The 17712-nt window shown below is 45.9% G+C and overlaps 1 protein-coding gene and 1 long non-coding RNA gene across 3 annotated transcripts in view; both read left to right on the plus strand.

Moving 5' to 3' along the window:
• Positions 1–4469: 4469 nt before the first annotated feature.
• LOC116573981 overlaps positions 4470–17712 on the plus strand; it is a 71127-nt gene continuing 57884 nt past the window's right edge. For both annotated transcript variants that reach the window (XR_004279086.1, XR_004279088.1), the window contains exon 1: positions 4470–4662. This is a non-coding gene — a long non-coding RNA (uncharacterized LOC116573981). The remainder of the gene's footprint in view (positions 4663–17712) is intronic.
• KCTD12 (potassium channel tetramerization domain containing 12) lies at positions 5107–11639 on the plus strand. The gene has a single exon (XM_032314458.1). The coding sequence runs from the start codon at positions 5521–5523 to the stop codon at positions 6502–6504; it is 984 nt and encodes a 327-aa protein (XP_032170349.1). The 5' UTR covers positions 5107–5520; the 3' UTR covers positions 6505–11639.

The raw sequence follows: 17712 nt of genomic DNA on the forward strand, positions 1-17712 counted from the left end.
CCAGGACCCTGAGATCATGACCTGAGCCGAAGGCAGCGGCTTAACCCACTGAGCCACCCAGGCGCCCCCCTTTATGGTATTTTAGGAGGCCAGGAATGAAGTCATATTTATCTTGTGTAGGACTGGGTTGGGTGAAGAGTAGAACAATAGTGAGTCCATTCTGTCTGTGGGCTCAAATGCGTCCTTGGAGATTTCTCCCGGAGGCAAGATTGTGCTATAGCTAGAAGTAAGAAGGGAGCCAAGACTTCCCTCCTTCCTAGTCCTAGTCCTTCCAGGGCAGCTCCTTTGAGTTTTCGGTCACCACCCGTATAGCTCACAAGCACAGGGAGCTTGAGGGCCATTTCCGCTCCTACCAGGGATAAACGGCTGCGTTATGTTGGTCAAGTTACCAAACCTCTCTTTGCCTTGGATACCTCATTGGTAAAGTGGGGAAAATAATAGAACCAATTTCTTTCGTGCATGTAAAGCACTTGAAGAAGTGAGAAGCTGGAAAAATGGCATTTAAAAGCATCAATTTGGAAGATAGATTGCCTGGGCTCAAATCCCAGCTCCACCACTCATTTGCTCATATGCTCTTCCAAGAATAGGGTGGTTATAGGACTAGCCTCATAGGTGAAATGTGCCAGTGCCTGGGTGGATCTAACAGGGTCAGCACATAGGAAGTGCTCTAGGGATGCCTGCTGTTATATTATTACTTGTGTCCGGGAAAAGTCTCAGACATTGTTTGTAAGGCTATGAAAATAAAAAGTTAAAAATTTCCAACATTATTAATGTTTCTTCCTGTGTTTGGTTCTATTAAGTATAAAAGTCACATCGTAGTGATGTTGGGGTTTCTTTCATTTTCTAGGCCATGTCCTAGACGTTGGCCATGTCCCTCATTTAACATTTTCTCTCTCTTTTTTAAGGATGAGATGTTGGTGTATATTGTACTGAGTGTTTATTAAGACTCTTCTGTACCCGGCTTTACTTCAAGTTCAGTATCCAGGTCTTTCCTTTTTCTGAAAGAAACATGTCATTGAATTTTAAAGGCTGCACACGGAAGGGACTCACACACTTTGGGAGGATGATAAATGAGCAAAACATTTGTTTGGGATAATTTCCGATTCTATCTCTTCTCCCCTCTCCTCACAGCATTCATTTCAGTGTTTTTTTGCGATTCACTTATTCCTCCACTATTTATTGGGAAGGCTTGTCAGGCACCCTGACAGGCAGTGGGAAATCGTGGTTTTGACATTTGAATGGTGTTTTATAGTTTATTGATCGTTTATGTTAAATTCATTCAATCCTCCGAGGCACTCACTTCATTTCGCTCAGCTCTTCTTCCCCTTTTAACTTCGTACTTCTCATAACCATCCTTATTTCCTTGCTCAGACCTTTAGTGTGCAGAATATTTGCCAGGTTCATGGGGGGCACAGTAGGGAGGAAGCTGACTGGAGGAGAAGGTGGTACGTGGAGGGGAGATGGAAATCGGATGAGAATGTAGATCAGAGATGTTTTCAGTACCTTACACTGTAGGGTGAAAGGAAAAAGCACTCTTATTTAGGAAAGTCCAAAGAGTCACTTGCAGAGGAAAAGTGAGCATCCCTCTCCCATCACCAGAAACTGGACTGAGACCAGACCCAGCGCTCGCGATCTCCCAACTCCTCCCTTACCTTAAGCATATTTAACATACACAAGAAGCCAGAGTGAAGGCCCTCCTTTCGCTCATAAACACGCAGGCCCTTAAGTCCCAGCTTTTAAGTTCCCCAATCACACTTCCTCTTGAATTTCATGATACTAACCAACAGACAAGAAATAGAACATACCAAATTGACCAGAAAATATTCCTTCAGTCTCAGATCACCTGTGCCATTCATTATCATGCACAGCCTAGACTTCTGTAAGGAAATCCCAGTGTCTTCCTGTGGTAGACTTGCTTGTGGTAGATGAATGGGTTATGTCCGCCGAAGAGACCAAAGGTAGCATGCCGCTGCTGTGCAGGCAAGCAGTATCTCTCACGATTGAGCTGATACTCATCTCTTCAAGGGTACTTTGAAGATTCACAAGATACAAGCAGATGATAACCATAGATAAACTTCTACTGTGAACCGTACCAAACTCATTCCTTACCTAGATGCCTTTAACTAGCTTTGCCCTCTGCCTTGAATGCTCTGCCTCCAGAGCTTCCCACGGTTCTCTCTCTCTTGTTATTCAGCTCAAATGTCACTTTCATGGAGAGGCCCTCCCCGCCAGTCTATACAAAGTAGAGGGGCTGACAGTGAAGATACTATCTCTTTTCACAATTGTATTCATGACATTTATCTCTACCTAAAGTGAACTTACCTATCTATATACTTATTATCTCTCATCCTCACCATACTGTTGTAAGCTTCGAGAAGGCAGAGATTGTTTTTTAACAAGCTACCTGGAACACAGTAGAGGGCCCTTAATGTATATTGGTCAAATGAGCCAGTGAGCAGCAGATACTCCTTGAATGACTATTATATACCACTCCTGTTCTAGGCACTGGGGATGTGGTTATGAATCAAGACTCTCTGTTTGCATTCTAATTCAGGGAAACAAAACAGAGAAGGGGAAGCTGCTTGGGTGGGGCTGTGCTGTATTAAATAAAGTGATCAAGGGAAGGTCTGGCTATAGAGTTTTGAAGAAGGTGAGGAGGTAGGCCCCTGAATAAGGTGAGGAAGATAAGGCGGGGGAGGGTATATCTTTTAGCAAAGGGGATAGGAAGTGCAAAGGTCCTGAGCAAATGGGGGTGGGGGCTAAGGTGGCTAAAGCCGGCAAGCTCCTGGTGAAGTGGCAGCAGATGGGTGGAGAGGTGCTAGGGGGCAGCTCCAATCCTGTAGTCTTTTTTTTTTTTTTTTTTGAAGATTTTATTTATTTATTTGACAGAGAGAGATCACAAGCAGGCAGAGAGGCAGGCAGAGAGTGAGGAAGGGAAGGAGGCTCCCCACCGAGCAGGGAGCCCGATATGAGAGTCGATCCCAGGACCCTGAGATCATGACCTGAGCCAAAGGCAGAGGCTTTAACCCACTGAGCCACCCAGGTGCCTTGAATCCTGTAGAGTCTTGTAGGCCAATGAAAGGAATTTGGTTTTTATTCTTTTGTCAAGTGGGAAGCCACTGGGAGGCTTTGGGCACAGAGACATGATCTGATTTAGGTTATAATAGGATCCCTCCTTTTGTTCTGGTGATAAAATATTAAATAAAAATATAAATATTTTAGGGGGCAAGGGGGGGTGCAGTTAGCAGACCAATGCAATAATCCAGGTAAGAGATGATGGGTGGCTTGGTCCAGGGTGGTGATTATGGGCAAGGGAGGACTTGTTGGTAGTCTGGATGTATTTTAAGGTGGAACTGAAAGGATCTGCTGGTACAGTGAACAAAGTAATGATACAAAAATATATATAGAAAGAAGGCCTTTCTGGGGTTTATAGAAAAGAGACTGCTTTTGTCAGTCTTGTGACGCTGATATACCAAATAGTAGCACAACCATCTAGAAATTCAGCTTCGGAACTTGGAACTTTTTGTGTCATCTATTATTTATCCGAAAGAACAAACAAAAAAGAGCAGTCAAATATATTCAGTATCAAAATCTGTACTTGCAATTAAGTGAGCTAGTTTGGGGCTGGATCCTATTTCAGCACTCTGACATGAATGAGATAATTGTTCAACAGACATAAACATTTCAAAGTAAAAAATGACACTTATCCGTGAGAAGACTGTAAAGTTCATTGGGTAGTTACAACACGGGAAAACATTATTATGGAGAACAAAGATCTGCCCTGATTTATCCTGACTGACGGTATGTACTTCAAACTGATCTGACAACCGCTCGGACTTCTGACCCTTTGCCTGCTGGGCTGCGCGGAAAGCACTTTGGATCTTATGTCAACCTTGCATTCTTCGCTATAGGGCCTTGGCAAAGAGCGGTGCAGAACTATTCATGGACATGGGGATTTCTTAAGATCCTCCCTCCGCCCTCTCTTCTGTTCTCGTTCTTCAGTGCTCAGTAGCGCTCTTATTTTCCGAAGTCAGGATCAGATCATCACCAACATGAAATTTCTGAATGTGTTGGGCCTGGCTGGGCTGGCACGTGGATGGAGCAATCCAGCGGGCTGCTCGGCCTTGCGAAGCCAGGGAAGGGTTGGCGAGGTGCGGCAGAAGGAGTCCTCTGGGCTGCAGCGCGCCGGGTGAATGCGGGGAGGGAGGATTCAGGGCACCAGGATCCCAGAGGGGCCTCCACAAGTCCAGAGGCCCTGAGACTTAGAGGCAACCTTCAGAGGACCGCCTGGAAGGACGGCGGTGCATGTGCCCTTTGAGAGGAGAAACACGCAGGGGCGGAAAGGTGGTTTTCCCAAATGACGTTAGATCTGCAAAACCTGCTTATTTTACCGCGAGATTCAGCGAAGGCTGAAGGGGACCGGGAGGCTCAGTGGTTCCTTCGGCCTCACCACACGCCGGCAGCCTGGCCTCGAAGGCGCCACGGGAGAAGGCCGCGACCTCCGCCCTCGGCAACGCGCCACCAAGTCACTCCTGCAGCGCACCCGACTTCTCCGGGAGCCACAGCAGCTCATTTCCTCCCACCTTGAGGTCTCTCAGCCAGAGTTTGCCTCCTCACCCATGGAAGAAACTGTCGGAGAGAGTTCGACGGCTGGAGCGCGAGGTTAGTTTTCTGTTCCTCGGCTTTTCCGAGACTACTCGTTAACGCCCGTAGTATCTGGCTGCCTCGGGCCTGGGGCGGCCCCTTCGTCCCTCCAGCTTTCTGGCCTCTCTTGAGAACTTTCGGGAACACAACATCCGACTAGGGCAGCGCCACAGCTCCGAGGTTTAAAGTGGCCAGTTCCGGAGGCGGCCGGGCCGGGGCGGCCACGCACTGGGACTGCCCGGGCGGGGGGAGCCGGAAAGTTCACGTCCTCCTCCCAGGCGGGGTTAGGAGGGCAGAGGGCGCCGCGACTGCCCCTCCGAAGGAAGCTGGTCCTCCGGAGCGGCCGGTCCCAAGCTCCATCCGTTTTGCAGGGGAACAAAGTTGGGCGGGAGCGCGAAGGGCTGGAGCGCGGGCCCGGCGAGGTGGAGGTGGGGCGGCGGGGGAGTCGGGTCGTCCCCGACGCGCGCGAGCCGGGGTGGAGCCAGCAGCCGGGCGCGGCGTCAGCGTTTAGGATGCAAATCGATTCCTGGCTCCGCCGGCGCCCCCTCCCGCCCGGGGGAGCAAGGCTCCGCCGCTCCACCGCCGCCCACGCCTCCTGCGCGCCGCGGCGCCGGAGCGGGCGGCTCTACTTAAGCCGCGCGCCGGCCGAGACCCGGCACTCGCCTGGAGCGCGCGGGTGAGGCGGGCCGAGCGCACCGCGGTCCTCGGGGGCGCACAGCAGCGCGCTTGCACCGCTGGGCTCTGCGCGGCTCCCGGCGGCTGCGGCGGCGGTGGCGGCCGGAGCGCAGGGCTGAGCCAGAGTCCGGCAAAGGCGGCGGCGGCTTCGGTGCGCGGCCCCGCTCCCTGCCATCACCCCGGACCGGCCCCCTCTTTGCCATGGCTCTAGCGGACAGCACACGTGGATTACCCAACGGGGGCGGCGGCGGGGGCGGCAGCGGCTCCTCGTCCTCCTCGGCGGAGCCGCCGCTCTTCCCCGATATCGTGGAGCTGAACGTGGGGGGCCAGGTGTATGTGACCCGGCGCTGCACCGTGGTGTCGGTGCCCGACTCGCTGCTCTGGCGCATGTTCACGCAGCAGCAGCCGCAGGAGCTGGCCCGGGACAGCAAAGGCCGCTTCTTTCTTGACCGAGACGGCTTCCTCTTCCGCTACATCCTGGATTACCTGCGGGACTTGCAGCTCGTGCTGCCCGACTATTTCCCCGAGCGCAGCCGGCTGCAGCGCGAGGCCGAGTACTTCGAGCTGCCCGAGCTCGTGCGCCGCCTCGGGGCGCCCCAGCAGCCCGGCCCCGGGCCGCCGCCTCCGCACTCGCGGCGCGGAGTGCAGAAGGAGGGCTCGCTGGGCGACGAGCTGCTGCCGCTCGGCTACGCGGAGCCCGAGCAGCAGGAGGGCTCGTCTGCCGGGGCGCCGTCGCCCACGCTGGAGCTGGCTAGCCGCAGCCCGTCCGGGGGTGCGGCCGGCCCGCTGCTCACGCCGTCCCAGTCGCTGGACGGCAGCCGGCGCTCGGGCTACATCACCATCGGCTACCGCGGCTCCTACACCATCGGGCGGGACGCGCAGGCAGACGCCAAGTTCCGGCGAGTGGCACGCATCACGGTGTGCGGCAAGACGTCGCTGGCCAAGGAGGTGTTCGGCGACACCCTGAATGAGAGCCGGGACCCGGACCGGCCTCCCGAGCGCTACACTTCGCGCTATTACCTCAAGTTCAACTTCCTGGAGCAGGCCTTCGACAAGCTGTCCGAGTCGGGCTTCCACATGGTGGCGTGCAGTTCCACGGGCACCTGCGCCTTCGCCAGCAGCACCGACCAGAGCGAGGACAAGATCTGGACCAGCTACACGGAGTACGTCTTCTGCCGGGAGTGAGCTCCCCAGACCCCCTCGCGACTCCAGCGCTCCCATCCCCCACCTTCCTGCTCCTACCCCACGCCTTTCCATGCCCCTGTCTCCCACCTTTAGTAGCTGGGCCAGGCCCACTTACGCCCCACTTGAGAACCTGCAGCCGCAGATCCTCTCGGCTTCTTCGTCTTCTTTGGACCCCGCTAACCGAGAGAGCCCCGATGTACCCCCTCCAGTGCTTCCTCTGCCCCACTGACTCAAACCACCCCTCCCCTGGATTGTCCTTCAGTCTGGATCTAATGAGGCAGTGTGGCCACAAAGTCACCAAGTATCTGGGAATGGCAGAATTGTTCAGAACCTGATGGGACTCTGTCCAGTGTGTAGAAGATTCCCTGAAATCCCAAGCTCTTTTGACTCTTTTCGGGGCTCGAGTGATCAGAATTGGTAACACTGGGACTAGTTAGTGTTTTCAAAGGTCATTACGTAGCCTTTGTGACCCTCTTTAAAGGTAGAGTTTGAGAGAGCTGGATGGAAGACTCTGGACCTGGAATTAGGATCCCGTGGAGACAGAGACTACGGAATGAATAAAGTTTTGACACGTGAATAGGTAGAAGTAGGAAAAGAATCTAGTGCTGGCACAATGAAGGATCGTATCTTTTCCGTGCACAATGAAAAGTCTTCGCCTGTGGCTTAAACTTGTAGAAAGTTACCCTCCTGCGTGGGGAGGCATCCTTTCTCCTTGGCTCCAGCGCCCGCTTCCCTTAGTTCGACAGGTCGACATGGCTGCCTTTACCGGCGAGAGGGAGCAAGAGTGCTGACGCCGGCAAGGGCGAGACAGCCCAGGTCACCCGGCACTGCGGGAAGCCACCTGGCTGTGACCGTACCCGGAGCTGGGTAGCCATAATGCACGTCGTGGGTATTAGGAAAGCCCGTATTGTTGCAGTGAATGGCAGTAGGACCTTAGCTTGTAAGACTTGGGGGGTGGGATGGGGAGGGAGGAAGGAGGGGTGAAGGGGTGGGAAGGGGGGAGCAGACACATTCCTTTATTATTTGAAAGTTGGAAGTTTGTGCCATCCGTTTGAGTACACGCACATTTAAAAAAAAATAGTACACACAAACATGCAAAGCATTTTGTAAAGATTAGTAACAGATCTACTCTTATCTGGCAGTTTATTGAACTAACTGTTTTGAGTCCTAAACTTAGAAGTTGCTGATACTTACATAACCTAACCAAAGAGTTACCCAGTAGTTTTTGAACTTTAGTTTAGGTTTTTCTGAACTTTATTTTCTTGTTGATTATACATCCTGATTTTAAGATCTATTAACGAGCAAAATCTGTTTGGTCTTGGTTACTTAAACTTAAGATCTCTTCTTAAAAATCCTTATTTTCTTCAAGCCCAGCCAATGTTGACTTCTGGGCAAACCCCGAAAACCTGAAAATGCCACTTCTTCCTGCAGATGGTTTGAAATTAAGGTGGAATCTCTTCGGGTGACAGAGCTGCAGAGAGACAGAAGCACCCAGGGCTGCCCATCTGTACATAGCTATACAATGAAACGTTTGTAAACAAAGGCAAGAAAGTGCTTACAAGTGGGTTCAGCAATAAAATCGTGTTTTTAGGTAAATGCAAGAGAAACAGAAGGAGACCTGGTTGCCTTATACCTTTACTCTAACATGGAATAAATCCCCACTGCATATTCTATCTACACTTTAGGTGAAGGGAAGTGCATCCTTGTCTTTTCATGCTGTGAGGCTCCTTTGGATATTCTGTGATGACAGAGAAGCCTTTCCTTTTTCATGAGTTACAGCAGTTCCTCTGAAGTATGTTTTTAAAGATTTTGTAAGAGTCGTTTTCAGTGTTCAAATTAGTGCTATTTTTTCTTCTTTTTAAAAATGAATCTTGTACTGTATCTTACTATGTCCGTAACAGATACTAAGAATTGGAACAGTTTTATTCTTACAACTCATGTGATCCAACCTGTATATACCATATATAAACATTTTACACGAATCATTTAGTTTTTTAATTCATTTACTAATGCTAAATAATTTCCTATATTTACTCCCAGTAACGTGCATCAGATGGTGTATATACTAAAGCAACATGTTTTCATGAGTTTCTTAGATCCTTGTCTCTGGGGACACTGGGTTAGGAAAAAAGATGTGATTATAAAACTGAGTTTGCTCCATACTTTTTTCCTTGGCTATTAATTATGTACTAATAATATGTCAGTTAACTGTCCACTTAAAAAGAAGGTACTTTTATTTTTAACCCACTAATTCTTTTTTTTTTTTTTTAATTGGTAAACAGATTTGAGGTCTTTTCATTGGACTTACATTTTTAGAAAGGTAAAGTTAGGTTGGTATATAAAGACTATAATTGTAAGGGAAATGGAAGTAGAAATCCAGGAAGTTGTGTTTGCGTATAAGTTGGGTGTGTTCTCAGAGTAGGTAGTGCAACAGAGCTTATCTCTGTTTCAAGCCTGAAATGATTTAGCAAAGTCACTTTCTGGACAAAAGAGCATCACAGATTTCTCTACCCTATGTGGTGTTCTGTTAGATTGTTTGGCAAACAACAAATATGTGAGAACATCTTAGGACAGTTCAAAGCCACTGAGAGGTGGCAAGACTCGGATTCTGATTTTCTCTGTTAAATCTGCACAATTCCAGGAGTCGTGGGACAGTGCTAAAGTTTTGTTTGTGCCACTCAAGTCTTAATGAATTTTCTGTCGTAAAACTTTGAGTTGAACTATTCTGCGTCTTTGGGCACATGGATTTTACTTTCCCTCACATTCTGGCTGCCCAGCAATGTTCCCCTCCCTTTGCATTATGTCAAAGACTGGGAATTTAAATGATCAGAGATCATATACTGACTTCTTTTCCTAGGAATGACTGTTTCCTCTAAGGTTGGCAGTCGAAAAATGCAAATATTCTACTTTCAGCCCTACGTGAAGGCTGGGTGGGAAACTCATTCTGTGCTGGGTGGCTTAGATTACTGTGGCTAGGTGACTTAGCATGGGTGCTTTTGGGTCCCTTCTCTTTCCTGTACTGTGGGCCACAGAAGGACCCTTTGTGATCTACAAAGTGGGCTGGAGTGTTATTTGTCACCTCTGATCTTGGATGGGATATCAAGGGTCCGTACCAGTAAGCCCTCCAAAGACACCATTCAGATAACCCGGGAGAATGTTATAAATTCTTCACGTAATTATGACTGCATGAAACTGACCCAGTATAGCGTGCAATTACCTATGTTATGGCTTTAATGACTGTTTGGTTCATCAGTACAAGTGAGTGACATGAGATTTAACAAATTTTATTAAAAAAAAAAAAAAGATCGTTGGCAGTGGTGGTTAGAGACACAGGTAACCTGGTCCAGTGCTTTTGCACCAGGAGTTGGATAAGTTGCCTATTTTTAAAGTACATGTAGACCATGAACTATATTCAGTCTAATTTTTCAGATTGTATGTTGTGGAAAATATTCCTTAGAGGTGTGAGACTTGGAAATTTTTGGAAAATTTTTTTTTCCCTTTCTGTACTGTTTTTATTCTTGTGCTGCTGCTGCTTTTTTTTTTTTTTTTTCCTTTCTTTCTTTCCTTTTTTTTTTTTTTTTGTGGTAGTGGTGGTGGCATTATTTTTTGTTTTTTTTTTGGCCTTTTTTTTTTTTTTTTTGGCATTGATAGCAAACTGAAAATTTGTGAAACTAGCCAAAATTGTCTTCATTTCAAACCAGATCCATATATGGGGCCTGTTGCTTCTCTGAGGAAATGCACAATCTGAATTCTCAGACAAAAATGGGCAACTGGCAATTCTCAAACATATCCCAATTTTTATTGGAATTTTCCATGGAATGTCATTACATTGAAGCCATGTAAGGTGAAGCTTTGGGAATTTTTTACTTTTTAAATTATGGTAAATTCTAATATTCAAAACATTTTGTACTCCACATGAAAAATGCTAAATTTTAGTGCACGTATTTAGAAAAGTATTGACTGGAGTGGTTGAATTCTGTAAGAATTTCTTTTATAGTCTCAATCATAAGTACTTTATTCAATTGACTTACATTTCTAAAATAGTAGACTGAATATTTTTTATTGTAAACTTAGCAGAGTAAATCCTTCAGAATTTCTTTTGTTTTTTCCTTATGATAACTCATTTAAAAAACTGAATTAGTTTTCTTAGATGACCTGTCTGTCTCTTGAGAATAAATAAAATACTCTTGGGTTTTCAGTGGCTATAGTACCTGGCACAGGGTTTCCTAGAGCCAGAAACAAGTTATGTTGAAGTTAATTTTTCTTTGTCACAATTTTGGACAATAAAATCTTAAAGATCTTTGAATTTGAAGATTTAGATTCTCTACTGGGGCCTTTGAAACTTAGATGGAAGAAATCCAAGCAGACTAATTTATATTAGAGTTTAATCTTGTGTGGTAGGAAGATGAATAGTTGACCAAGAATTCTTGTCATCTTATACATCTTGTGGGTCCCCCCCCCCGCCAAGTTTTTTTGTATTTTAAATGTATTTTGAGGTATGTGAACATTAATTGTAATGTAAAGTATTTTACAGCTGTGTTTGTGACTTTATAGGCAGGTGAATTTTGCCATTACTATTGATCACAAATGATGATAATTTGTGACCACTTACACATCATTAGTGACATTTAATGACAGAAGTTTAAGATGTCCACTGTGGATGTTAATTTTGAAGACCTAAATTATATGTTATTTAAATTTTTCCCTACATCTGAAAACTCTTAACTGCCAAACAATGTAAGATTCCCACAGAGCTCTCTGGATTATGCAATTGTTGAAAACATTACATGCTAAGTGATACGTATCACTTAGCCATTTTCTCAAAATAGAAGGGGAAAAGAAAAAAAAAATAACGATTATCAGACTTTCCTCATGAAACAGAAAGCCAAGAAAAAAAAAAATCCCTCTGTATTTTAAAAAAGACAATTGAGACGTGCCCAAACTTTAAGTGAGGATTTCTTCAGCCGTCTAAATGCTCTAGAGATTTTTGTTTTCCCTGTTCACAGCCAGTTGTATAAGAGACCCACTTGATACTGTTTTCCTCCCTGTGTGTGAAGTAATGAATCATGGATTATGTGACTTGTTATGTATTCTATTAAACACTAAAGAATTAAACATTCACTCCTTTAATTATTCCTTTTGGCTCCTGGGTATGGATTGGCTTGAAGAGTGGTCTGATTTCATTTAAGGGGTTAAGTACTGGGAGGGAATGCTTCCCAGGTTGTTGTGGGGCTGTTGATGAACACTGGGCCCTCAGAACTCCTCACGGTGTAACTGGCCAGCTTGGCCAGGAGTGAACAGGCTTCTGCCCCAGTTTATTGTCTGTTGAATGCCTGTTAAGGTGGGTTGTTAGGGTGGAGGAAGAGTCCTTCCCATTTTCTTGGACCTCAGTCTTAGCAGCACATGCCAATTATTTTCGAACGTGGGGAATGAAGGGAAAGATGCCTTTTAAAGTTTGTAGGGGTGGCTCAGTGAAGTGTCTCACTCCTGATTTCAGCTCAGGTCATGATCTCTGGGTCTTGATATCAAGCCCTGTGTTGGGATCCATGCTGGGCGTGGAGCCTGCTTAAGATTCTCTCTCTTTCTGTCTGTCCCTCCCTGGCTCATACTTGCATTCTCTCTGTCTCTCTCTCTCAAAAAAAAAAAAAAAAAAAAAAAAAAAAGTTTGTAGGGGAAAAAAATAGAAACTTCGAGACATGCCTTAATTAAAAGTAGAATTTGTGAAGATAAATTTCCACAGAATGTTGGGAGAGAATCTGCATTTTTATGATAGGGTCTCTCCCCTGTATCCCCTCCATCACTGGTGACCCTCCTCTTGAAAGAGAGCACAGAGTCTTCCAGACTGAGAAATCAGCCAAGCTGAAGGCCGTGGGCAACAGCCTGGTCTGCTGGGCTGTGGCACCGGAAGCCAGGAGTGGCGCGTGGAGAGGGAGCTGGGCTTCGCCCTTCCTCTTTGCTTTTGCCTGTACTTCCTCTAGATAGCTTTTGTTCTGAAAGTGTGTGTGTTTATGTACAAATACACACATAAACAATTTTGTTTTTGGAAAGTTTATGTGGAAACTTTGAGCAATGTAATTTTTGTATATCCTAGCAAATGAGTCTCCCTCCTCCAGTAATCCCTGGAGGGGTTTTTCTCCCCAGGGGGAACCATTGGTGTGTTGTTACAGAGACATTCTATATATAATATATATATTCCTCCCTTTTTTCTGTTCAGCAGGAATTATACCTGCCCCGTGTCCTGCGTTCTTTGAACCACACGTTCTGGAGCTCTTGCCATGCGTGCCTGAATGTGTAGCAATGATGCACCTCCTTTGACTTGATAGCTCCGTGGTATTTTGTGTGGTGGGTCATTGTCTGGATATGCTGGCATTTATTTCACCAGTCCTTGATGGGCGTTTAAGTTTTCAGGTGTTTTGTTTCTGCTCCAAAGAGTGCTGTATTGAGTATCTTTTCACGTAGATGCAAATATATGAGTCTTTTTTGTATGAAGTTATGCCAAGACAGAAATCACCTGTAGGTACTATTTTCTGTAGTGGCTATGGAAATGGTAAGATTCACTGGGAATTCTCAAGGGAATGGGGATATGGTGGATGGAGTAACTCCAGAATCATTAGATGTACAACTATGAAGTTTTTTTTTTTTTTTTTTTTTTTTAAAGATTCTATTTATTTGGGGCACCTGGTTGGCTCAGTGGGTTGAGCCTCTGCCTTCAGCTCAGGTCATGGTCTCAAGGTCCTGGGATCGAGTCCCGTGATGGGCTCTCTGCTCAGCAGGGAGCCTGCTTCCTCCTCTCTCTCTGCCTGTCTCTCTGCCTACTTGTGATCTTTCTCTGTGTATCCAATAAATAAATACAATCTTTAAAAAAAAAAACAAGATTCTATTTATTTGTTTGACAGAGAGAGTTCACAAGTAAGCAGAGCAGGAGGCAGAGAGGGAAGCAGGCTCCCTGCCGAGCAGAGAGCCCGATGCGGGGCTTGATTCCAGGACCCTGAGATCATGACCTGAGCAGAAGGCAGAGGTTTAACCCACTGAGCCACCCAGGCACCCCACAAGTATGAAGTTTTATGTGTGTTCTTCATACTGAGGACAAGTCCTCCCTCCCATGTCCTCCGTTTTTTCTATTTCTCAAGGTCACCCTTATCCATTTTTATTCTAGGGCTTTTTGCCCCCCATGAATTAAAGATGACACTTGGTTTTTAGGAATATAGTGTAGAAAGAGGAGCCTTAATGTCAATGTATTCTCTAGGGGGGAGTTGAAAAAGGATAGGAAGCTATAGAATAAATATGGGGCCCTTTCCTGGAATATCAGTTGGACTAAATGAGATGCATATACTTGAGTTGGGAAATTAAGTCATTTAACTGTCAGGTAATTTACAAAAAATTCGGTTTCGTTTTATGGAAAAAATGATAAATTTACAAAAACTTCCAAGAGAACCGTAAACATTAAAGATATTCTGACCTGACCTTGTAAACAATCCTCAGGACAGTTCACCTTCCTCTGTCATTAACAACTTGGTGGTAGGGTTGAGAACTTCTGCAGGTATGTGCTGGGCTTGTTTCTTGATGAATAGGGAAAATGCTAACCTCTTTTTTTTTTTTTTTTTAAGATTTTATTTATTCAGGGTGCCTGGGTGGCTCAGGTCATGATCAGGTCATGATCCCAGGATCCTGGGATCGAACCCCACATCGAGCTCTCTGCTCAGCAGGGAGCCTGCTTCCTCTTCTCTCTCTCTCTCTCTGCCTGCTTCTGCCTGCTTGTGATCTCTGTCAAATAAATACATAAAATATTTTTTAAAATTTTTTAAAAAATATTTTATGTATTCATTTGAGAGAGAGATGGGGGGAGAGAGAGTGAGAGAGAGTGTGAGAGTACAAGCAGGGGAGGGGCAGAGGAAGAAGCCAACTCCCAGTGAGCTGGGACCCCAGTGTGAGGCTTGATCCCAGTACCTGGAGATCACAACCTGAACTGAAGGCAGGCGTTCAACCATCTGAGCCACCCAGGTGCCCCAAATGTTAACCTCCTAAGTTCTTAGCTCTATTCTGCTCATATAAGAAGTTTCAAGGTCAGTGTCTCTTTGGGGCCAAAATGTACCTCTCTCTCCAATCACAGATCCCCCTGAGAGTGGCCTATGGGGCGAGGTAGAAAAGAGGCACTCAGGGGCCACTTTCGGCCATTAATTCTTAACTTGGCTGCTGCAACTTTTCCCCATGTACAGCCATCCAGCATTCATTCATTTATTCAGAATCTCTTGAGTATCCACTATGTGCCGGACTGTGCCAGTTCTGTGCCAGAATGAATAAGCAGTGAACATGAGAAGGGAGACAAATAATAAGAAACTTGGAGGTGCAGTGCTGGGATAGTCTGAGTAATTGTTGGAGAAAGGAAGGGGGATACCTGACTCAGCCTTATGCTTCCTGGAGGAGGAGGTGCCAGAAACGAGGCTTACAGGTAAAGAAGAGAAAGGGCAGAGGCCTTCTAAGCATAGGCCAGCTTCCTGAGGAAAGACCTGAACACAGTGAATACCAGAACCTCATGGGGGAGAAAAAAGCCCTCCCCCACAAAAACAAAAACAAAACAAAAAAACCTAGCCAACCAACAAAGAAGCTGGAGTGGAAGTGAGAGCCAGAGCACAGTGAACCTCATATACCGTGTTCAAAGGTAGAGATGTTAATTCTTAGTGTTTACTGAATAATTTTAAGCAAGGTGTGAAATAATAAAAAATAATGCCACTTTTTCAGAGATCCCTGGGAGCTTCGTGGGGGATGGTTTGATGGGCCTCGGGAGCTGGAAGCCAGTTAGGCAACTGTGTGCGCGGTCAGGTTTATGTACCCTGAGCCCCATGCGGAGCACCTGGTTGCAAGTGGGGTAAGGTTTTGTTCACCTTTCTCCTCCCGTTCTACCACCCAGGCTACTCGGTTTTCTGTGAGATTTGCTTGCAATGTATTGGGAACACCATGTTTGAATGAGGAATTCTATTAATCCCTAGATCTGAGGAGCAAGGACATTTTATGGAATCTTGGCAAGACCTAATTATTCACTAGGCAATTTATGGAGCACCTGTTAGAGTACATCAAGAGCTCTGAAATACCAACTCAACTTTTAGCTGCAACAGGCATTCGTTGAGTCCCCGAGTCCCCGATATGTTTGAGACACAACAGTCTCCTTTCAGGTGTATTTTCTTTACCTTCAACAGTGGAGAGCGAAACGGTAGACTGGCCAGGTGAAGGGCCTTTACTTCTGACACTACCAGAAATCAGGGAAAACTTAGCACTGATGGGCCGTATATACTTTCCATGTCTGGAGTTTTATGAACCTGACTTTTCCCCCACAGTTGTTTTGAATACACTTACTAGCTACTAAGCATGATTCACACCCTCCTCCCCCTGTTTTTCAATGGGAAAAAGTTTCAAAGGGAAAAAGAAGTACAGGATTGCTGAGCTGGTGGTGATGTGTGTGTGTGTGGTGGGTGGGTGTCCACCTTGGGCACTGAAGGGGTTTGGAGTAAGGGACATCCTGGACCGAGGAGGGGGTCCCATTCCTCTGGACTGGCCTTGACATGGAGGGAGCAGGAGAGGGCGGAGGAGAAGACGGTTGCTCCTGGTCGTGATGGAGAAACAACGACCACTCCAACCTGACTGAAGACACGTCTTTTTATTCATCGATGTGCAAAACCGTAGTGCAAGTAAAATTAAAGCAGAAGAACAAGAAGGAAAAAAGAGGAAGCGCAGTAATGACAGATCCTAAAATTAATTATGTGGACTTCCCCTTTGTTTTAGTAACAGACATTTCCCAAGTGATTTACAAATTGTTCCTCATACATTCATTCCCTCTCTCCCTTCGACTACTTTCCAAGTGGGTGAGGGAGAGAATCTAAGGTTAGAACAAGCCCTTGTTTCTGTATATGGAAGGGAAAGGGGAGTAGAAGTATCTTCCTGTTCAGCCTTTATCTGTCTCTGAAAAACAGTGAATGAAACCACGTGGTTTCCAGCGAGAGGAATGCGAGGGACGCTGGGCGTTCAGGCTGCCTGCTGACGGGGCTGCTTGCTTCTCCTTTATGCTGTGGTTTTTTTTTGTTTTTTTTTTTAAACATTTTATTTATTTATTTGACAGAGAGAGATCACAAGTAGGCAGAGAGGCAGGCAGAGAGAGAGAGGAGGAAGCAGGCCCCCTGCTGAGCAGAGAGCCCGATGCGGGACTCAATCCCAGGACCCTGAGATCATGACCTGAGCCGAAGGCAGCGGCTTAACCCACTGAGCCACCCAGGTGCCCCTATGGTGTAGTTTTTAGTCTTCACTCAGCCTTGACATTGATTTACCCCATTTATGAGGGATGGTGGTGGGGGGGAACATTTATTTCTTTGTATTGGCCTCAGGGCTCAACACAGTACCTAGCCCATAATAGATCATCGATAAAAGTTTGTTGAATAAATAAATGGATGCTCACATCATTCATCCTTTCTCAGGTGTTCGGGAGAAAAAGACCAAACTTAAAATTTGCCTTTTTTTTTTTTTTTTTTGGTAGTGCTTCTAAGAATCAATAATCCCTCTTTATACGTATATATTTTTTGAGAAATTATAACTGCAGTTTCTTAAATAAATAAATAGAAATGACTATGCCTCTATCTGACTTGAAAGTTACAAAGGTTACAAAAAGACCTAAACTAATGTGGGCATTTTTATTAGGTGACAGCTGCTCTGAAACCCCAAATCTTGACAATGTTTCCATTTTATGGTGGAAGTCAAGTTCACTGAGAGCCATGTTACAGGCTTTCATCCAGGGCTATTATTTATTACAAAGTTTTGAAAACCTTAACTGGAAAGTTTCAAGGATGCCTTTTAAGAGCTGTAGAAAAGAAACTTAACCTCCCTGGAACACTGGAGTATAAGGTTCCAAATGTTCTGCTGGTGAGGGTTGTGAGTTTTTAACATGACAGTTGCAAGGACTTAAAAAAAGATAAATGGTCTGTGCCATGATGCTCTGACCTTACAATTCTGCTCAGAACCACGTGTGTTCCAAGTATTAAGTAGTTTCCATGAGCTAATATAAGAGCCACTGCTAGTAGGTCACAGTGTGGCCTGCTCCATCTGGAAGTGATACTTGTAAAATATAAGTAAGAACAACAGTGCTGTGGACTGGATGTTTGTGTCTACCCCCAAAATTTATATGTTGACATCCTAACGCCCAGTGTGATGCTGTGCGGAGGTGGG

Source organism: Mustela erminea, chromosome 15 (assembly GCF_009829155.1).
Source record: "Mustela erminea isolate mMusErm1 chromosome 15, mMusErm1.Pri, whole genome shotgun sequence".
Classification (NCBI taxonomy): domain Eukaryota; kingdom Metazoa; phylum Chordata; class Mammalia; order Carnivora; family Mustelidae; genus Mustela; species Mustela erminea.